The sequence below is a fragment of the Lynx canadensis genome, chromosome X (assembly GCF_007474595.2).
Source record: "Lynx canadensis isolate LIC74 chromosome X, mLynCan4.pri.v2, whole genome shotgun sequence".
Classification (NCBI taxonomy): domain Eukaryota; kingdom Metazoa; phylum Chordata; class Mammalia; order Carnivora; family Felidae; genus Lynx; species Lynx canadensis.
In genome coordinates, this window is record NC_044321.2 from 17,433,435 (window position 1) to 17,456,855 (window position 23,421).

A 23,421-nucleotide genomic window follows, 5' to 3' on the forward strand; every position below is an offset into this window, starting at 1 on the left:
TTCTCATAAATTGGGGCACCTGCCTGGCTCAGTCAGAAGAGCATACGACTCTTGATCTCTGGGTCGTTGAGTTCAATCCCCACATTGGATGTAGAGCTTACTGAAATAAATAAACCATTAAAAAAATTCTCAAATTAAAAATATTTAGTATAAAAAAGTCTATTTCCTATAGTGGGTTCATGTCTCAGACTTCAACTATGTTACCTCTGTAGCTATTACATCTGGAAATGAGAATTTTAGAGATTATTCTAAAATAAATAATTATTTGTTTATTTTTTTGATGTTTATTTATTTTTGAGACAGAGCATGAATTGGGGGAAGGTCAGAGAGAGAGGGAGACACAGAATCCGAAGCAGGCTCCAGGCTCTGAGCTGTCAGCACAGAGCCCGACGCGGGGCTCAAACTCACGGACCGTGAGATCGTGACCCGAGCCGAAGTTGGACTCTTAACCGACTGAGCCACCCATGAGTCCCAAAAATAAATAATTATTAATCATAAAATAGGTTGCAATAGCAACCCATTCTGCCAATAAGCTGCCGTCCACCCACGTTGCTGTAAAGAAAAATTTGCTAGGAATTGGTGTCTTTTTATTAAGGTTATCTCATTGGAGTTCAACATGATTTTTAAATAATCTCAAAATAATTTTATCTATGAAATATTTTAAAATATGGGTGAATTAGTATAGAATGGTTAAAAAATGACCTCAATATTTTATAGAGTAGGAAAAAAACTTTTCCTCCTCTGTCCTGTTAGATTTTTTTTGCCTGGGACCTGCAAATTAAACTGACTAATGACAGATTAACAGAAGAAAATATACATTTTATTCTATGTTAGCATTTTAATTTTTATCTGCACAGAGGCCTTCAAAGAAAAGAAGTGAAGACAAGACCCAAAGAGGTAGTTAGACGTGGAAGCTTATATACCATTTTAACAAAGGACAGTAAATTGTAGAGAAGTGACAAGATAAAGGAAAGGGGTTGGGGCTTCTAGGCTGTGAATTGTGGAAAAGTAAACATATGGGGGAAAATAATGGAAGATAAAGGTTATTTTAGTAAGGTGTGTTTGTGCAAACCATCTTAATGTCAGTTTTCTTTTTTCTCCAATGATAAGGGTGTTCTTCTCCTGGTATGGAAGAGGAGATGAAGAGCACCTTTACAAAGGGAAGTTTATGTCCTGCTTTTAGGCAGATCAGGGAACAGCCAAAGGTCTTTCTATGTTTACTCCTTCTTTTTTTTTTTTTTAATTTTTTTTTTCAACGTTTATTTATTTTTGGGACAGAGAGAGAGACAGAGCATGAACGGGGGAGGGCCAGAGAGAGAGGGAGACACAGAATGGGAAACAGGCTCCAGGCTCTGAGCCATCAGCCCAGAGCCTGATGCGGGGCTCGAACTCACGGACCACAAGATCGTGACCTGGCTGAAGTCGGACGCTTAACCGACTGCGCCACCCAGGCGCCCCGTGTTTACAACTTCTTAATTACCTTCAGCTCAAAACAATCCTTATGCCAAAGTGGCATATTTTGGGTTGGCATTTTATGATCCCCTTCAGTTTTGAAGTCTGTTGTAAGCATCGGAACTCAGCACATACATATATACAGTTATGTTTTATTTGTCTTCTTTAAATGTGCCCTAAATTTTGAGTATTTTTTACTTTCTATGTATTCCAATTGTATTTATCAATTAAAATTAATATATCCATACAATGTTATTAATGTAATTATATATATTATGATTACATATAATATACATTATTAGGACAATTGTATAATTATAGTCATATAATTGAGTCTGTATACATGTATGTGTGTGTATATATATATATAACATATATGTGTATATATATATATATAATAAAGTAGAACTTTATTTTATTGATAATTCTTTTTTTTTTAATTTTTTTTTTCAACGTTTATTTTATTTTTGGGACAGAGAGAGACAGAGCATGAACGGGGGAGGGGGAGAGAGAGAGGGAGACACAGAATCGGAAACAGGCTCCAGGCTCTGAGCCATCAGCCCAGAGCCCGACGCGGGGCTCGAACTCACGGACCGCGAGATCGTGACCTGGCTGAAGTCGGACGCTTAACCGACTGCGCCACCCAGGCGCCCCGATAATTCTTAACTATAAAATTTTAAGACAAATGGAGAAAGGTCATACAACTACACCATGAACTTTTTGAAATCAGACTCTCATGTTTGTTTATTTATCCCTAACTTTTGATATAGTATACATACCCATACATTTGATAGAGTATACATACCCATAGGCATCCATTAAATCCTCATTAAATAATCCGTATCTATAAAAATGAATTCCTCCCATTTTCTATTTTAAAGTCTGATTGGTGATATTTAGGACGACAATATAATGTGGTAAAATTCCAGAGTACATTCTTCTGAACTATCTATGGACACTTCATTGAAAATAAACTGGTGGCAAACTAAATTAACATATTAGGTACTTTTGTGACTATTAAATATAAAAGACCTTTTCAGTGATTGCTAATATTTACATTTAAAGGGTAGTTTAGGTGTGCCTCTATTTCAGATAGTGGTTTTTAATGCAGGTAGAAAAAGCCAAAATAAGTGGTATACTCATAATAACTAATTAAGCCTAAGTGCCCTCTAATGTCATAGTATAGCAATAGGTACATTACAATGAAATACTACTTTCATAAGGAAATACTGTCTCCGATGAATTATACACAGAGAGAACTGTGATTTGGCAATTTAGAGGAACATTCTAATTATATGGAAACAGTATTTCCTTATCTGTTTTGCCTGTGGCTAGGTTTATCAAATATTTTATTTTACCTGGAATTGCTATTTAAAGATCTCCATAAGTGCTTTAAGTATAAAAACAAACTGTATTACATTTTACTACTTATCACTTTATTTTTTTTAAAAAAGAATACTTTGTTGTGAAAATTTTACTTCTCAATCATAAAATAAAAATAAAGACTTTCCAGTTCCTTTCCCCTATGGTATTAAATAAAAAATAAGCAAAGAAATTTTTTAAAAATCTGATATCCTGTCTTTTTGAACTTAAACCTTTACAAGAAAATAGGCTCTCAAAATTTGGACAGATACTACTTACTCAAGCCACAATGAACAAGTCTCTTGGTTCGAACATTCTGAACCAAGGTGTCAGCCCATTCTTTCCAATACTGACACTGAGAAAAGTATCACTGATTATCAATTCATGGTGTTAGATATTCCTGTTTTTCAAAAAGAAAAACCTAAATCTGAACACACATTTAAAAGGTGAGGCTCCAGATAATAATGTTAAACAAATTTTTTTAAAGCACACAAACCGGTTCTACTCTCCTGAGAACTCTACAGTGTTGTTTGGATGTCTGCACTTGGTGACCTTTGTTATCTGCTAGCAGTTTAAGACCAGTAGTCAGTAGCTTTGCCCTTAAATTTCCCCTCAATCTCAATGATAATGGAATAGATGGAACCAAATTTTCCCTTAGAACCCAGAAGTAGAAAAGTACTGGGAAGCTGAGAAGCTTAAGCACTTCTTATTTCCATTTTCACATATTTTCTTCTCTTTCATTCATTAAGGAAAAGATTTTTGTCACCTATTTTGAATTCAAACTTAATCATTCTCTCGCAAATGCTTGTGCCTATGTCTTTACCCTATAATCTAACTCTCAGGCATTTGATTCAAGGATCATCAGCTATTCCTAGCAGGTACACTATTAGAAGCCTGATTACATTTCTGAAACTTATGTTTCTAGAATCTCTATTTCTGCTAATTATCTGAATAATCCTTAGGAGATTTTTAAATTTATGAAACAAAAAGGAAAGGAAATATCCTCCTCAGTAATTGCTACATAGATACAATCTGTGAAGAGCTTTGCATAGGAGGTGAATCCAGACTGGAATAAGTCATTTTATACATGACTCAACATGGTATCGCATCTGGGTTCACCTTTCTGATCTCTCAAGGGGTTTAGTAACAGTAAAACAGAATCTGTTTCTTTTTATACATCTAGGCTGGTGGCCTCACAATTGAAGGTTTCAGTGATGAGTGGAAGTTCAATAAATATTTGTTAAGTAATATATCAAAAAGAAATATTACTGATGTGCTTGAAGCAACATAGATGCAGGTGTGTTGCTGTTGTTTCAAAGTATAATTGTTTAAAAACTTGCTAAATAGTGAAGTTTATTTTAAGAGCAGGAAGTAGGGAATATTTTTTAAATTTGTCTAATGTTTATTCATTTTTTGTGAGAGAGAGAGAGAGAGAGAGAGAGAGAGAGAGAGAGACAGAATCTGAAGCAGGCTCCAGGCTCAGAGCTATCAGCACAGAGCCTTACCCGGGGCTCAAACCCATAGACCGCGAGATCATGACCTGAGCCGAAGTTAGACACTTAACTGGCTGAGCCCTCCCAAGAGCCCTGGGGATATTTTTATAGTTAGGATACTGGCCAAAAACAAACAAACAAACAAACACCAATCAAGAACCATGTAATTTAAGGTTTTTTATTTTTTACAAGAACATGTAATTTCCACCTACTCTTTAAAAAACAAGAATAAAAATAGTCTCATTATAGTAAATTAGTTTTAACTGGTTTGAATATTTTGACTATTTGGGGATAAATGAAGTTGTCAGCTGCAAAGAAGAGTAGAAATAGGGAGAGAGAGAAAGCCCCACAAAAGTACAAAGGGAAAGAAAAGGAAATACTGTTGAGAATCAGAAAAGGACTTGAAAAAGTTAAAGTATGAGATTTACAGAAGTCCAAGATAGGCCTATGTGGAGCAGTATCATTTATGAAGTGGGTTCATTTTGTATTTTAGAGATTTCACGTAGATTAACCATGTACTAGTCCATCATAACTGATCTGCCTGCCGTTGCTTCTTATACTGGAGATTCAGAATGCACAGATGTACAGTTCATTCAGTGGGCTGGAGTCTGGAAGTATCTTTATAGTTGTTCTGTTTGCCTCAAAAATTAAAATAAGCTATTTGACACTACATAAAATTTAAGTTTTAAAGAATTTATTCAAGCCGTTTTCCAAATCTTCCTGTATTCTCTGTAGACCAAGACATTTGCATCCAGTTCCTCAGCAAAAACCTTAAAGTTGTTTGAGCTTTGATACACAGTGTTATAGTTGTAGAACTTATGACTTACAGACTACTTGTATATGCAGTACAAAATTGCCATTACTCAAACAGCCCTACTAACAGTATAGCCCATCCCTCTGTGCCTGTCCTGAAGCAGGAGGTCACAAACTACACTGGGTACAAGAATCACCAGGGTTGCTTCCTTAAAACACAGATTCTTGAGTTCCATAGTTCCATACCCAGAAATTCTGATACAGTAGATTAGGGGTAGGGCCCAGAAATCTGTGTTTAATAAGCAAATCTCCAGCCCTAAGATTTGGTAGCCAATGGTCCTGACCACTGCTAGTTGAATAAACATCTTGCCCTAAGGAGTTATCTTTTATGCTAATGTATACTGACTGGGAACTAGCTGTAGCCATTTGTTTTTGTTTCGTTTTGTTTTGTTTTGTTTTGTTTTGTTTTGTTTTGTTTTGTTTTGTTTTAGAGAGGGGAGGGCAGAAGGAAAGAAAGAGAGAAAGAATCCCAAGCCAAGCCCAACATGGGGGCTTGATCCCGACCGTGGGATCATGACTTGAGCCAAAATCAACCGAGTCAGCCAGGTGGTCCTATAACCATTTGAAGTAGCCATCCTTCTTCCCCCACCATCCTGCACTGTGGCAAGGTGCTCCCATGAGGTGTTTCCAGTATCTGGGAGTAGATTTCAGCAATCCTATAGAAACAATGTCACAAATGTAACCAAATGTGACTTAATTACCAGGACTCTGGTTCAGGTTTAGTGTGAACTAAATTTAACTATTAGTTAGATGCACAAGGAAATTGAACCTGTCATGTAACACTGTTTCTGAGGGGGAAAGAAGGATGTGTTCAAAACAACAACTTAGAAACTGTTTGAATTGCATAGACAAATTAAGAACAGTTTAAATTTGGAAATGGCCTTGTGCTCAAGGTTAGATTGCCTCTGATTTTGCTGTTTGCAATTCCATGACCTAACATAATAAAGTGAAACAAGCCAAAGTTAGTGTTCCAGTACTATAATTTCTACAAATTGTAGTATTGTCTTTTCTTTCATTTGACCTACATGATTACTTACTTCCAAGGCCCTTTTCTGCAAAAGAAGGGTATGATATGATAAAATAAAAATTAGTTCTTCTGGGGCGCCTGGGTGGCTCAGTCAGTTAAGCATCTGACTCTTGATCTCAGCTCACGTCTTGACCTCAGAGTCATGAGTTCAGGCTCATGCTGGGTGTGAAGCCTACTTAAAAAAAATAGCTGTATTCTGTTATCTAGATACTGTGCTATGGGCAACATGTTCCCTTCCCATTCTAAGGGAGGTAATAATGAGCAACATGCTTTATCTGTTCCCTCTCCCACTTTGTTCCTTCTTCTTAATATAACTCAAAAAAGGATGCTATAGGATTCTGGAGATAAAAATCTGCCTCAGGCTAGAAAGAAAAAATATGGCTGATTTGTGCCTGATGATAATATTTGGATTCCCCAAAACCCAAAATAAAATGAACTAAAAAAGACTACAGTTTATGTTATCCTTATTGTTCTTAGTTTCCCAGGTCACTCAGAAATTTTGGTCTTTTGTTGTTTCTTAATTCCTTGGCATGTGGCTAATGCTCAGGTGTAAAGTCACCATTTCATCGTGTTTACCCTGTTAGAGCTTTTCATTTCTCTCCACTTTGTATTGGTCAGCATGCAGCCTCCTCATTGGAGCCATACTGATGAACACATGTAGCATATATATTAGGGCAGTTAGGTAGAAAGCAGACCAGAAAATTTTTCCTCATGCTTCTTGATTGGATGAATTCGAGGAAAGATCTCATATAGAAATACAGTTGAATTTTCTTGAAAGACTGATCATTTTAAATGTGTATGGAGCATACTTTTACCCTAAACTTTTCTGATTACAATTATATATGTGCATATACAAGTATAGAAGTGGGAAAAGATGTATCTGCGCTGTGTATTATTTTGTATACATAAGATTGGCATTTCCAAATAACCAAGCGTAAAAACAAAAATTGTCCCATTTATGGCCAAGTAGACTTGCATGCCAACAGAAAGACATGATAGTATTAAAACCATATGCAATTCTAGCCATTTTTTTCTCTTTTCTCTTCATGGGTATTGCATGATGGTATTTCTAATACAAATACTAATGTGCTTTGGAAATAATAATGGCACTCGCAGGTCTTTCATCATATTGTATCACTGCTTTATCATATTAGGCTAATACACTGCGAGAGTTGGTAGAACCTCTCCATGCCAAATCGGATCCACTTCTGTTGGCACTCAACCCATTGGACTCACAGATTGATAAGCTAATGTTTAGAGAATTTAGATCGGAGAGAGTCGGCACGGCGCAGACTCAACATCAACCTCTTGCAAGCAACTAAAATGGCCTCGTCCTTGCTGTTTATAACAGAAAAATGACTTTTAAAAAAGGTTAGATCATCAAGTGTTTTGGATTGGGGGCCTCCCTAAAGGGATATTAAGAGGGGCAGGCCACTCTTAAGAAGAATGCAAGCTTCCTACACTGGGACTAGCGTAAGATCAAAGCCTATCAAGATGGAGCACAGTGACAGAAAACTGCCGTTTCTATGGGAGAACAGAAGGGGAAGGGTACTGACCGGGGAAGGGCTGTGTGTCGTGACACCTCAGTTGTGTTCTCCTGACACCAGGAAAGGAGAGGGATCAGCTCCGATAACTAGACAACCCTGGCTATTTAACGGACTCTTTGGTGGCCTCTTTAAGACAAAGCGAGGAAGCAAATTCTGTGTATTAAGTGTATTTTGCATTTTTAAAACTTGACGTGCTGTATTGTACTAAATTAAGTGTAATCTATTAAGGCAAGGTATACACAACCTGCTCTGAAATTTACTATGTTTATTCTATTATAAAGTGTATTCAGGTGCAACACAGAGACTGCTTTCGGTGACACTAATGAAGAAAATTCCTCATGCCAGGCTTTATTAGATTCCTCAGCTAAAATCCTAACTTTCTCCTTATTTCTTGGCACTTGTATACAAATGGTGTTGCCTCATAGGACAGGCATGAGCTATTCTTTTTCTGTAAAATTTTCCAAATCTGTAGGCTGTGGTTCTCACTTTTGAAAAAGTATTTTGTCTGGATGTCTTTCGAACTAGCTGCAGATATTATTTAATACTATGTAACTGGGTCCCCTATGGCTCAATAATGCTTATTTTTCTTCTGTAGTAGATGTGAAATTTCCTTAATTTAGTTGGATTAAGACACTCTGTAATAATTTCAATGCTAATTAATGGATATTTCATACTGTGCAATGAACAAATAATTTAACATTGTATTTGGAAATGTTTTTTTTCCTTCCTGTCACCGCAGTGTGTGGTATTGCATAATGTGAATACCTGTAAAAATATAAATTACTTAAAAATAAAAATATGACCAATTGGTATCAAATCTTTTTAGATAGCTAAATAATTTGCTAAGTATGCTTGATAGTAAATATCTTTCCAAAGAGGAGAAATCTATGCTTCTTTCCCACAAATGGAATTTGTGTTGTGAATAAAATCACATTGATCTGCCTTACACTTGCCTCTGTGCTCTAACCATTTTAATGTGTTTTTTAAGTATATGTAAAAATGATGGTTGTGGTATGAAGAAATCCATTGAAAAGCTTTTTGTTGGCATCTAATATTAGTGGGATTTTCTTGGGTCATTCTCTCTGTTTAAGTCATGGTAAATTGTTATGATAAGAAAAATTTTAGTTTTTTCTCGTTAAGGAATATGGTGACTCCACATTGATTTTTTAATATAATCATCTCTTAGCTTTGGTTTTAAACTGTCCCCTTTATGAATTCCCATCTGAGAGCAAGGTACTTTGACCTACATGTCTCTACTAGTTAAATTTTCTATATCCTATGGGCAAATCTATAATCTGTCATTTATGTTTGTGATTGTCCTTCAAAGAACCTTCCTTTTGGATCAATATATCAATGCCAAGGACACCAAGATTTTGCCATCTGTACTATTCATCATAAAAACTACTGTAGTGCCCTGAAAATTTGACCACTGTCATATTTGTGGCAGTAAACCACACAATTTGGCAGAAATTACATGCTTAGAGAATGAAGTGTAGAATAAACTTCAGTTCTGTCTCTTTTGTCACATCTTTTAGGAAGTAAGCTTTCATGTTGTGCAGAAGGGATTGACTGACACTAATATGGGCTATACTTAATTCTGATGAAGCACAAGGTCATTCTTGCAGGAATAGGCTTCACATGTTCTTTAAAAAGAGGATTCACTCGAGCTGTTCTTTTAAAAGAAAGTTTTTTCTCACTTGAAATCATTTTTTTTATCATTATTATTTTGCCTAAAAGAATATAAATTACTTCTAATTATGAAAAGGATGGTGGGGTACAGAGCAACAAGTAAAAGCCAGCTTTTAATATCTTCTGCCTTTTTTTTTCTGATATAACAAACTGCCCTCCCTCCAGTTTTACAATGCTAGACATAACTAGTGGACTTATATAAAAACATGAATTAAGAGATCTAATATTTAATTATAAGACAATTCAAATTACAGTGCAAACTCCTGAATACATAATCATCTTTAGCATAAAACCTAGAAGCATTAAACCTGTCTACACTGAACCCATTAAACGTTTAATTGTCACCTACATATAAATAAGTTGTTTATTATGGCGTGGTAGTAAATTAGTATTCACAGAAAATATTCCCGAGTCTCAATGCAAATGTTAATTGCCCTTCATGACAAGAATAGTACTCCACATACGTGACGCCCTCAGCCTGGAAGCCTCAGAGCACTCTGCGGCTGTACAAGAACGAATGCCTCTCACATCTGACTGGTGACTAATGCTGCTATGTCCAGCCTTCTCTCTCACTTGTGACTTAGCTTTTCCCAGCTTTCTGCATTACCCCGCTGTGTTGCGGAAGGAACAACTGTTTCCACGAGGACATCATTGTCCAATTTTAAAAGAGCACGGTTCCCTTCCAAAACATGTACCAGAACTGATTATCTGTTGTTGGCTTGGTTCTTCAAGAGCCCAGTTGGTATATGCATTTCGTTTTGTTTTATTTTTATTTTTTACTCTCTTACAACATTGCCATTGCACGGTCAGGGAAACGGGAAGGACACCAGCATGAAATTTTAGGTCTCCAAGTCTCTATTATGCTCTCCTTAACGTTCACCAAGGAAACATGAAGGAAATTATACAATAGACTGTCAGAAAAATTACACAGTCACCTGATAGGGAGCCCTCTTTGGAGTACTTCACTTTAAACGTTGGGTGCAAAAGGCACTGTGCCAGGTAGAAGAATGGGGAACGCAAATGAGAGGGAGGTGTATTCTGCTCCGGGAAAGTCACAGTCTGTCTCTGAAGGAGAGTACATGCAGTGCCATTAAGGTTCAGGAAGAAAAAACATTGGAATTTCTCCTCAGGTTTTATAATTCATCCTTTCGAATTTATTTTCTGTGTCTTTTTTATAACATGCATATCTATTAATATACAGTAATACATATATGTAGGTTATCAACAATAGAAGTGTTTTAACTGGTAAAGATGCACAATGAAAAAAGTTTGGAAACCACTGAGCATGAATGTAGGGAAATACGTCGACCCAAAGACCTTTCAGTGTATGAGAAATGCATTATCATCTGCTAATAAGCCACTCGCAAGAAAGTTCCAACAACGTATTATTTTGCATTAGCTAATATTTTTCCTTGAACTTTTCTTTATCACCACCTGGAAGTCACATGCCACCTGAGACCGCCGGACAGTGAGCTGTTGTGATACCACATTCCTAGAGTCACCATATTTCATAGTGTAGTTAGAGTATAAATGAGACAATAGGGGGTCTTCTTTCAACCCTACCAAGTAGGACACAGCCAGAAATGACCCCCCCAAACACAGAATACAAGTTTAATCCATCAGTGACTTTATTGTGATCCTCAAATCTATCAATGAAATTTTATATCGGAAAGAGGAAATTTATATGTTCACTTTGCTTTTAATAAAAGTGGAAGAGTATGTCATCTGACACAGGATCAATTTGCATATTGTAAAATAACCACAAATAAAATTTGGGAGGGAATTTATTCCTGCCGTAGACCCAGAATTCCTGAGTAAATTGGATACAAATTAAAATTCCATTGTAGCAGCTGATACACTTCCTCATTAGGAATTGCAGAAGGTTCCTATGCGCATCCTGTGGTTTGCATGAGGTCTTCTGCACTCTGCCAACTTTCAGAAAACATTCTGTCAAATTGCAAAAGAGCTGGTTTTCCGCCAGTGCTCCAAATGGCTGAACTGGTACACTGAAGGCAAGTCCATTGGGAAGCCGAAGTCAACAACTTCTTGCCTCATCTTCAAAAGCAAGCCTCTTCTAGAATAAGAAAAGCCAAAGTTGAAAAAAGAGAAACCAGAAGAGAAGTGAGGAGATGAAGAAGAGGGCAAAACGAGAAGAAAATAAAGGTGCTTTCATATTTTCAGCTGCAACAGTAGCTCCAATTGACTTAATTGCTATTCATCTGAGAAAAAAAAATCAAGGAAACCAATTGAAAATTATAAAAGAAAATAAAGGTCTGTTTTTGTCTTGAATGTTGAGTTCTGTGTTGTTTTGACTGTTGAGCACAGTGAATCAGATTTATAATGTGACTTTGCTCCTCACCCCCGTCCTTTAACAATAAAAGGACTCTTTGTCTGGTCTTAAAATGTTAAGTAATTGGTGGCATTTTGTGGTAGCCTGGCATCTCAATCCCTCATCCTTTCTCATCCCACTGCTCTGTCTTGTGGTGTTGCATATGTGTATGACGTGTATGGACTGGGGGGAGGGGAGCCTTACTTATCTCTAATAGGAGCCGCACTATTCCCTTAATATACTTGGAAATGTTTCTGTGTTCCGTCTCATTGTGATTCCTTGTTCAAATGTGCTGCCCAAAGATAAATCTATATTCAATTCTTCTTAACAGCTGTCAAACCAGATTCTTCGCAAAATTATGTTGTCCTTTGCTTAAATGCTTTTTCCCCCTTAACAGCAAGAAGGGGGAAAAAACTTTCCATTTTTATTTATTTAATAGCTGTGTTTGTCACTTTTTAATATGAAATCTTTATTTACCCTTAAAGTAAAACCACATTGAAATTTTACCAAAAAAAATCAGTTCCCTAGCCCAGTATTCCACAAACTTTAAGAACTGGGGACAAAGAATACTGGGTAAGAATGTTTTTAAAGAAAATATATATGTGCTATAGTATTAGCTACTATGGAAGGTTATTGTATAATAAAAATTTACTCTATAAAATGTAAAAATACTTCTTCCTCCCTTAAATCCTGAAACTCTCATCTGAATCCCTTTTTTTCTTCATATTCTTTCAAAAACTGAAAAACTAATAATACAGTAGGCCACCTGATACATTGACTACTGTAATTCACATAAGTCAGGCCTTCCATCCCCCCTCACCCCAGCTCTACGAAATTACATCTGGCTTTAGATGCAGTCTTGCCCTGAGGCAAAAAGAATGAGGACTACTAACTAATTCCTTGGGGTCCTTTCCTGGCCTGTGATTTTATGAAATGGAATTATGCTGTTCAAATATATCCTTGTTTTTACAACTCCCATTTAGTTACTCTGTATGACCTTATGATTTTGTGCCTTCCTGGCTCCAAACCATTCTCAGTCATAATTCCCCATATTACTTTCATCTTGTTCTTAACCCACAAAGCAATTCCCTCCTTTTCGCAGTCCTCCACTCACCCATCCCTCGAAATCCTCTAGGTGTTGCAGACATTCAAGGATGAGCCAACAGAGAATTAAAAAGCTGTTGTTTAAAGGGGCTTTTGTATTTTCATAGTTTTAATTTAGGTACATGATTAGGAAGTTAAAAATTCGTTATAGAGGAATTAATGATAGCATGTGCTGATGATAACAAGGAACTTTCTAATGGAAAGACTCAATAACCATACCTACCATTAGTTGCTAACCTCAGCAGTAGCGCCAAAATTTGAGTATGAAACTGAAATGAAGCTATTTTTTAACCCTAAAGGTGATCCTTTCAAGTTAAGGTACTGTGTTTATGGACTTTGGGGGCACTTTAGGTACACTCTCAAACATTTTTTTAGAATGCTCCTTTTTAAGGAATCCTCACAAATTCATCAACACCTACTGTTAAATACACAGTTGAAATGAACACTGGCAAAATTGGCAGTGTAGAATTCTTGTTAAAATCATGGATTCTGGAGCTAGACTACCCAGTTGCAATTCTGGCTCCACCATTTACACTTCCTAAGTATGTCCTTGAGCAAGGTGCTTCCCTGCTGTAAAATGAAAACCAAATACATCTACTCTCAGTATTGTGAAAATTAAAAGAGATCATGAATGTTAATCATTTACCCTTCTGCCCGGCACATACAAGTGTTAACTAGTATTGTTATCAATTAGCAATTAGAGAGTCCATTTTTTTTTTAACTAGGTCAGCAAACCTAAAATATTCATATGGACCATGGTAGAATGAACAACATTCCATATTTACTCCTTGAGCCAATATAATTAGTATTCCTCAAATAGGATTCTTTGGCTCTCTATTAAAGGAAATGTAATATAGCCCTAATCCTGTCTACCACTCAAAGCAAAATCCGAGTTTATCTTTATCATTGTTGAGAAAGATATGACACCAGTATTCAGGCAATTAAAGAAGAAGATGGGAGTTTGATTTATTCAGATAGATCTAAGTTCCTTTCCTGAACCAGTCTCTAATTTTTTTTCTCAAAAATATTTAATTGCAGTATTTTCCTCCCAGATATTACAAATGCTACGTAGCTTCTCTTAGTATGTGCCAGATTTTTCCTTACATTTGCACATAAACATATTCTCATATTTCATTTTAATTAAAGCAATATTTTTAATGGTAATATATGATAATTTACTGTATTTACAATGTGGCAGGCATTACTATGGCAGTCACATGAAACCTAATGATCTTCTATGGTACACTATTGGAAGATTTTTATAATCAAATATACTCCAGTGAATGCCATTCCATCTTATGCAGTCTGGAAAAATGTAAAAACCAGCTCATTCAGTATTGCTAAACCAGGAGAGCTCTATTAATCAGCACTTCTGTGCTTCTCAGTATAATGATAAGGGATATTCACTAATGTGTTAAAATATTAAATTATGTGCAGGATTGTTTCTGTGTTGTGTACCTTTTGTACTCTATCTTTGAACTTAATGGACTCAAGATATGTATGGTGATTTGCTATTAAGAGATATTTTGTTAATCAAACATCTTATTATTTGACCATTTTAAAAATTTTACCCACTATAACTAGCAGCTGTGGGTTTTTTTTTTAATGTAATAGAGTGTTTTCCCAATCATTCATTATTCTGTTTCTCAAATGGTTTGGATTTTTTTTTTAGTAGATTTTTGGAGTATCCGATAAGTGTTCATTACACCAGATTCATTTCTCTCTTTTTTTGCACATTGCAGGTGAAAGTAGGGAAGAAAAGTTAGGAGATTCATTGCAAGATTTATACAGGGCATTGGAGCAAGCCAGTCTGTCACCACTGGGAGAACATCGCATTTCAACCAAGATGGAATACAAGCTATCATTTATAAAGAGATGTAATGACCCTGTGATGAATGAAAAACTACACAGGCTGAGAATTCTCAAAAGCACTTTAAAGGTAAGATATGAAATGGAAAGAGAAATTCCTTTCAAGATATTCATTCTTGAAGTCAGTGGATTACCAGATACTCTAAATGAAGAAATACTAAATGGGGAGGTGGAGTGGACAGCAAGTAAACAGGAAGAACCTGAAACTGAGCTGTTCCTATAGGGTAGTAAGTGCATAAAGAGGAAGTAACCTTAACTTTTCATTATCATATCAAAGCATTGGCTAAATGTTATTTGACTTAATTCTCAGAGAAAACAGGATGTAATTAAATTTTTTTCAAAAATGTGAGGCTGGTGTTATTCCTCAGTCTTTCATTTTCCTAAGATAAATTTGCCATGTAGTTATTAATATAGTTATTAAAAGAACACAGCATGCATGCAGAATGCAATAGTGGGCACTAAAAGGCTTTGAGATATTTGGTGCCTATCTCCTGCAGCACATTTGGAGTGAAGCCACAGTGATTCATGTTCCATATAGAAATTTTATAATTGTTCTGTTTACGCTATCAGTTCCCAGCTCACATGTTACTTTCTTATTCTGCATTTCCGTAAGTGCTTACATTATCTCCAGTCTCTTTATTATACCACCCCCATAGTGGGGAGGAGGTAGTGGAGAGAGAGGAGCAGAGAGGCAGGAAATTGAAGGAGGCAGAAAACAGAGCCCCCTCACTGTGAGTGTATATGAGGGGACAGGGCCTGCTGTACAAAAACTCTCCATAAGCAGGCCTTGCGCCCTTGAAAAATCAAAAACAGAAAAGAACTACCATACAGAGTATGTAGTACAGTAATCTCAGGAAACAAAAGGTCAGAGGACTCCTTTGGGAAATATTTCAGATTCATAGTATACTGCTGTGGTTTTGTGATTTTAAAGCATAGATGAGTACGAAAGAGAGAAACAAAATAGAAAATGCATGATTTGAAAAAGTTTCCAGAAGCAAGCAGCCAAGTTTTCAGAGTAAATTAGCTTTCAGTTGGTATTCATGCAAACACTACTGGAAATCCGTGGGACAACTTAATAGCCTTTTGGTAACTAAGAGCAGAATTTTAAAAAGAGCTGTAATATTCATAAGAATAATTCTGCTAACCAGCCCTACTCGAAAGATAACCCCACCCTCCCACCTTATAGAGCACCCCACCCCATTCAGATCCAAACTGTCTAGTTGCGAAAGCAGACAGGCATTTTGAAGCAGTTCGGGCTTACATATTTTAAAGACTTGCTTCTGTCTTTCTTTCTAAGCACCTCACCCCTGTCTTTTACGCTCTGGATTCCCTAAAAATATTTACTTCCAGTAGCAAAGAGTTTGAGCTCCTGCCAGTGTTCAGTTCATTGAGTATTGGTGCATCGCTAGGTATGTGACGCTGTGCTCCACTCTCTGGGGTAAAGATGATGAAAAGTCGGTGTAAAAAAATGCCCCTCATTGATAAAACCAAACTAGGAAGCCCTATACTTTGCAGTGTGGGAAATTAACAGAGAATGCAAATCTCCCATTAGGGAAGGATAACTGCCCAAGCAACCTTGGATGTGTGTAGTCCCTAGAATTGTCTCCCATCCAACTACTAACCAGGCCCGACCCTCCTTAGCTTCCGAGATCAGGGTGCGTTCAGGGTGGTATGGCCATAGACTGTGTAGTCCCTGGAATTGTAACAGACCTGCCTCCCCAAGCACAGGACGACTCCCAACATCCTCAGCTGCAGCCCCATTGTCCCCACCTGGAACTGGAACAACTGCTTAGGCACCTTGCTATCTTTCCTTCCCAGCTCTCCCTACCCACCTCCTGAAGAACATTCCCTAGACTTCCCTATCTCTTCCTTGAGCCCTTAAAAGACAGGCCTTACGGGGTGCCTGGGGGACTTATGGGACGCCTGGCAGGTGCCTGGGTGACTCAGTCGGTTGAGCTTCTGACTTTGGCTCAAATCATGATCTCATGGTTTGTGGGATAGAGCCCCCGGTCCGGCTTTGTGCTGACAGCGTGGAGCCTGCTTCGGATTCTCTGTCCCCCTCTCTCTCTGTCCCTACCCTGCTTGTGCTCTCTCCCTCTCTAAAATAAACATTTTCCACTATATGTCAAACTAGAATGTAAATTTTAAAAATAAATAAAATTTAAAACAAATTAGAAAAATATAAATAAAAATAAACATTTTATTTTAAAATTTTTAATGTTTATTTTTGAGAAAGAGAGTTGGGGGGAGCAGAGAGAGAGGGAGACACAGAATCTGAAGCAGCCTCCAGGCTCTGAGCTGTCAGTACAGAGTCCAACCTGGGGCTCGAACTCACTAACCTCAAGATCATGACCTGAGCTGAAGTCCAACGCTTTAACCAACTGAGCCACCCAGGTGTTCCAATAAATGCTTGAAAAAAAAATTTTTTAAAGACAAGCCTCAGCTTCTCAGACTGTCTCACTCCCTCATCTTCCATCCCCCTTCCCACCTGGAAGACTCACTTCTCCCACAGGTGATAGCTGTGCTGTACTGAGTTCTCTCATGATGGAGCTCATTCTTCAGCTGAGAACCGGCCCCAGCTGAGAAGGGAGGGCTACTTTGCATCGCAGACCCCCATTGCTACAGGAAAGCAGTCATGATGTTCATACAACAAGAATTATGTATTTGTAGTGACAGAAGGGCCATGCCTTCTCTCATGCAAGAATGAGGAGCTAACCATCTGGCAGGAGAGACAGAACAGTGCAAGACTAACTCAAGACAGAATGTGAGAGAAGTCCACTCAGTGGCACTGATAAAGTGTCAGGAGGACATAAATGAGGGAGAAAACCTTTTTTTCCCATTGTTGAAGGAAAGTTTTAAGAAATGAGAGGCATTTGTACCAGCTCTCAAAGAATGAGGAAGGTTTCCATAGGCAGAGACAGGAAACAAGACTGGCCAAGATTAAAAATTTAACCACACACAGTGGGCAATATAGGCATACCTTGGGTGTAGAAAAAAGTACACTAGGACTTGATTATAAATAGCTGGGTTTGAGCAAACCAGAACTGTGTCATATGGGCTTCTTAATATTTACATATTAACTTTTTATTTTAAACTTGAACAAAAGTCTGTACCCAACTTAACTGTTGAATCCTTTTGCTTTTCAGGCCAGAGAAGGGGAAGTAGCCATTATTGATAAAGTCCTAGACAATCCAGACTTGACATCTAAAGAATTCCAACAATGGAAGCAGATGTACCTCGATCTTTTCTTGGATATCTGTCAAAACACCACCTCAAATGACCCATTAAGTATTTCTTCTGAAGTAGATGTAATCACTTCCTCTCTCGCACACACTCACTCATACATTGAAACTCATGTGTAAGTGTATTCTGCCCTCTGGCCATCTGGTACCTTTTGGTACTTTGAATAAGTATATGAGGTAGTTTTATATCAGTGTGTGGGACACTTGACGAGCTATACTTTAATGTTACCAAACTACATGAAACAAACCATATATGGTCATTATACCACTGTCTTTAATGAGCATTTGTATATTTTATATGCAATTAGTGCTCAGCTTATGTTTACCATGTGCAAAATCAACTGTCTTCAATGACTTAAAATTAACTTTTGCAAATAACTCTGAAGACAGGTGGTCTTCAAGTAGTAAAACCACAAAAAGGCAGTTTTCTATATAAGGTCATCTTTTCTCCCTTTAAGTTAATTTTATATAAACAAGACTTCAAAAGTAAATCACACTTTTTCAGGTGCAGACATCCTTGTGGGTGGGAAAGAATTTAAACCTTTTTTATATTTATTAAAATGTTCTAAGAATTTTCTTAAACATTGCACAAAGTTTAATGCTGTAGTTTTATTTTTGTGAAATGTAGATGTGCATACAAGAGTTAAGCAAAATAGAAGAGCATCAACATAAGAAAAGTTCAGGTATCTAATATTCGTCTTAATAGTCTATTAACTTGTGAAAGCTGGTTAATGGAAGTATTATTCCAAATCTATGGGGACACTTAATGGTGTATCAGGGCAAAGCTTTGTAAGATGTTTTTGTAACTAAGACCAAAATTGAAGATAGAGCTGCTTTATTTTCTTGGTTTAAATCTTCCTTTATTTTTGTAGTGATGAAATGCTGATTGTGTACAGAGGAATTTGAGAGTGGATTTTTTTAAAACACAGCTAATTCACCCAGAAAGGCAGCTAAGATATATATATATATATATATATATATATATATATATATATATAATTTTAGCCCAAACTCATGTTTTTAAACTCCAGCTCCTAAAAAACAAGGTATAAACTGAAATGACTCAACTTTCCAGTTATTTTTCCAATTTTCCCCCTAGTCCATTAATTAAGCTTACATAATTATACTTCAAGCAGGGGAGTAAAATATGTTTAGTTACAGGCTGGTGTGTGTTCTAATATGAAAACAATGTTGAAAAATAAAAATGTGCCTCTCTCCTGAGGAGCAAGAGGATGAGGGTCATTCAGAGATATATTACAATGAATTACATGAGAGAAAGAATTTATAGAGGTTCTTCCTAGCTTCATGAATTGTTCTGTAGAGTGGATGAAGTCTACGAAAAAGTACTCTTCACATATTTCCATTTATAAGTATCTCATTTTTGAAAGTGATCACAGCATGATAATGACTGTGCTGCTTTTTAGTGTCTGGCTGCATAACGTACAAGTCACAATTTGCTGTTTTTTTAGGAGGAGGAAGGGGCCCTCCTTTACTATTCTATATCCTAAATCTACTTCTAATCAGCTTTATACTGTTGCCTGTACAGCTCAGTGAATGTACTTTCATCTCTAAGAGTTCAGATATATGCCAGTGAATATTTTTTGCTGTAGGGGAGGAAGTAAAAACTCCACAGCAGGGATCATTTTCTTTGCTTTTGAAATCAACATTGAATCACTATCGTTTTGCAGACTTTGCACACTGTACAGGAGAGTGGCCTTTCTACAGCACATTTTCAGTAATCCTATATTTAGTCAAAATGGATGAGAAATCATGTATTAATGTTTGTATGGAATTTGGGGTCTAGTGTAATATTTTTATCATTTAAAAAAACTATTTGTAAAAACATTTATTTACTGCATGGATATTGACGTACATTAAATTTGTGGAATTTTGTATATGTAAAAAAACAAAAACCTCTTGTCCTAAAATGAAGTGTGCTTGTTACAGGTGTTTAGACTTGTTGATGTTTACTAGACCAAATGTGTACATTCACTTAAAAATATCTGTACCTGATGGATGTGTCATGGATACAGCAGCAAGGTTGTACCCTGTAAACAACGAGCAGTTGATGGAAAGACTAGTTGTGTTGCTACTAAGCAGCTTTTACCTTTGTAAAGTCAGCTCTGTTGTTTTAAATGGTAAAAATTAAACTAATGAATTTTAAAAGACTCGTGACTAGCTTAGCATGAAAGAGACCTTTTAACACTATATTTATCTGTACATTTTATTGCATTAGTTTCAAATCTAGGAGAGAGGCAGCACTGTAAACTGAAGTGAAATAAATTTAGCTCTTAATGAATCCTTACAAAGCACCTACTTTATTCATGCAGAGTTTCTCACCACATTTCTTTGAGACCTAATCACAGAGCCATCTTCCCCCTACCCCCTTCCCTAGTTACCAATTCTAACTTTGCCATTCCACTGGTGGTATAAGCCAGAAGCAGCAGCTGTTCAGTGTATGCAAGTATGTTTTCTGAGACCCTGCAAAATCAAGCTGGTTTCCCACTTAACTGCCACAAACTTGAAAATTTCACATACTCCTCTTTCCTTCCTCTGTTGATTCTTGGGATGTTGGGGGGGGTGCACCACCAGAAATAAGTTATTGTTTTTGGGTTTTTTTTTTTTTTTACAAATATAACCTATGGCATGTCTGCAGAATGAATATTTAAAGATGAAAGAAACAGGTTTGGGTTTTGCTAGATGTGCTGCTTAACCAAAAGAGCCTGATTATTATGGCTAAGGACTGCTGAAATAAAACCAATGAATGGCCTAAAGCCAAGGCAAAAGCAGGCTAGGAATTAAGGATGAGGGACACAAAAACTTAACCTAGTATACTTTTTCCAAAAACAAGTGCTTTCCTAGAGATTTTTTTTTCTCTCTCAGTTCTACATTTATATTAAACCAACAGAACTACAAACATGGTTCTGGATCATAAAATCATAGCTCTCCTTACAGTGATTTCATGCTATTTAATGAAGGCACTTTCCCTTCACTATTTATTCAGATAATGCCATATTTTCGGACTATTTATTACAGCTTTTATAGCTAACAATTTTCTGGGTTTTGTATATAATTTCTTGTACATTTTTGGCCTTGTTTGGCACAAGTAATCAGTCTAGCACCTAAGGAAACACTTTAAGAGGGAAAACAGGGTCATATCTTCTTTGCAAAAGTCCATCTCTAGTCCAGCGTGAGTCTTCCTAGACTTCCAGCTCACTGAAGCAGATACATATATCCTTCTGTTTTGACTCATCCTGTCTCCCATTCTCAGCTTAAGGGGAAATGTTCCTGTTGGGCCAAGCCCTTGTTTGCATATTTAAACTTCAGAAGCCGCCCTGCTCCCAGAGTCCCATTCTTAGGAAAAGCCCACGTATTACTCTGTAAACCTGCTCAAGCGCGACTTTTTCTCCCCTGTCGCCCGGAGACTGTATTAACCCATTAAGCCCAGCATTAAATCTGGCGTTTCTCCGAACCCTCCCTCCCTCTCCTCATCCCCACCCTCAGCCAGCTGCAGCACTGCACACTGGAGGCCGTTCCAGGCCCAGGGTAACGCGCAGCCAATGTCCTCCCAGCGGTCCAGGTCGAGGTCGTAGCCCACCACGTTGCGGGTAGACACCTGCCGCGAATCCCGCCACTTGAGGCCGCCCAGCAGCAGCGCCGTCTCCTCCACAACGGCCAGCCCATAGCAGAAGCGATCATAAGGTAGCGGCCGCAGTCGAGTCCACTGGTCCGTGCCGGGCTCGTAGCGTTCGATCTCAGAGAAGGGCTCATAGCGCCCCAGAAAGGCGAACACCGCGCCTCGCAGCACAGCCATGTGGTGCCCGAAGCGGGCAGTGCTCATGGGCGCCCTCTTGCTCCACGCTCGCTCCCCAGGGCCCAAGGTGTACATGTCCCGGAGGCTGCTCGAGCTGCCCTCGCCTCTCCCCGCCTTACCCCCAGAGATGTACACGATGCCGCGGTCCCCGATGGCCCCCGCGTGGCCATACAACGCCCGCGGCAGCGCCCCGACAGCCGTCCAGCGGTCCCGGCGCAGGTCGTACATCTCTACCGACGCCAGCGCCTCGCCGTCGGCGCCCAGACCCCCGACGGCCAGGAGCGCCTCGCCCACCGCGCCGCACCAGAAGTGGGCACGCGCTTCTCGCATAGCGGGCACCGCCGTCCAAGCGTGAAAGCGCGGGTCATAACGGTGCACTTGGGCCGTGACGGCCCGCTGTCCGCCTGCCAGGGGTGAGGAAGCGCCGTCCGAAGGGCTCTCCCCGCCCAGGACGAACAGGAAATTGCCTGCGGTGCACACGCTGTGCCCCAGTAGCGGTGCAGGCAGCCGCGTGAGACTGCGCCAGCGGTGGTTGTACACGTCGAAAGCCACCACGTCTTGGGTGAGCTCCCAATCCTCCTCCTCCTCTTCCAACTCACCTTCCTCCTCCTCCCCCTCCTCCTCCTCGGGCTCCGCCATGGCGCCCCTGCCCCTGGCTACTGGCGGTGGGGCCGCGACCTCCTCGGTCACCGCCTCCCGCGCCCTGCGCCCTCCGACCAACAAGATGCGAGTTTGGGGGCTCCGGACGCTGGTCTGTTCGCCCTGCACGAGAGGCTGGCGGGAGGGCGCAGTGTGGTAGTTGAGGGCCTGGATAATGAGGCCCTTAACCCGGGCGGGCAGCACGAGGCCAGAGCCCGAGTACACGCGCCGCAGCACGTCTGCAGGTACTAGGCCGAAGCGAACGCGCTCAAGCAGCGAGGTGCAGTGGGCCAGGCGTTCGGCCTCAGGCTCCTGCCGCAGCCAGGCCAACGCCAGACCCAGCAGCCAGGTCTCAGGCACCCGCGCCACGTCGGGGGCACCCAACACAGCCTTCAGCGACGTGGGGTTCAGCTCCAGCAGCCCCGCGGGGCCCGCGCCCCGCTCCAGCAGCTCCCGCAGGTGGCGCACGATGCAGCGCTCGGCTTCGCCTAACGTGTGCGCCAGGCCGAAGCGCGCCGCCACGTTGGCGGCGAAGCAAGAGTTCTCTGGAGCCAGCTGGCGCTCCAGGTAGCGACCGCACAGTCCCAGTGCTTCGGTGACTTGCAGATAGCTGGCGGCCTCGAGCGTGTCCTCCACCGTGTCCATGGAGAGCGGCAGCCAGGCGGTGTAGATGAAGTCCAGCAGGCGCTGCAGGCCGGCCGCCGACGGCACGTGCAGGTGGATCACGCGCGCCCTGGATTCCCGGGTGTGGCTCTTGAACAGGGCCCTGAAGTAGTCGCTGGAACACGCGAGAAGCGACCTATGGGCCGGGAACTCGCTGCCCTCGGCCTCCAGCGTCACATCGCACAGGAAGCCCTCCGCGCGCAGGGCCTGGTAGCCGGTGAGCAGTGCACCGCCGTGAGCTTTACAGTAAGATAGAAAGTAACTCATGATGTCCAGGGTGGAAAGCGGCCTGGCCGGGGCTGGGGGCCGCCGGGCACGGCCAGAGTCATCTCGGGGCACCGCGCCCCTGGGTGCCCCACACGAGCCGCAGAGCCCCTA

General features: G+C 39.6%; 2 protein-coding genes across 5 annotated transcripts in view; one reads left to right on the forward strand and one right to left on the reverse strand.

The window, feature by feature from the left end:
* The window catches only part of CNKSR2 (connector enhancer of kinase suppressor of Ras 2), a 311,777-nt gene extending 292,899 nt beyond the window's left edge, over positions 1-18,878 (forward strand). For all 4 annotated transcript variants that reach the window (XM_030305850.1, XM_030305851.1, XM_030305852.1 and 1 more), the window contains 2 exons: positions 14,559-14,755; positions 17,832-18,878. In XM_030305850.1, the coding sequence (XP_030161710.1) occupies positions 14,559-14,755; positions 17,832-18,047 (413 nt within the window). In that variant the 3' untranslated portion in view covers positions 18,048-18,878. The remainder of the gene's footprint in view (positions 1-14,558; positions 14,756-17,831) is intronic.
* Positions 18,879-20,540: 1,662 nt separating this feature from the next.
* KLHL34 (kelch like family member 34) lies at positions 20,541-23,310 on the reverse strand. The gene has a single exon (XM_030305854.1). It carries the CDS (start codon positions 23,308-23,310, stop codon positions 21,358-21,360), a length of 1,953 nt encoding a protein of 650 aa, XP_030161714.1. The 3' UTR covers positions 20,541-21,357.
* Between the last annotated feature and the right edge of the window lie 111 nt (positions 23,311-23,421).

Excerpts from the sequence above, each read along its gene's own strand:
- KLHL34 (XM_030305854.1), bottom strand. The coding sequence starts at position 23,310 with ATGAGTTACTTTCTATCTTACTGTAAAGCTCACGGCGGTGCACTGCTC.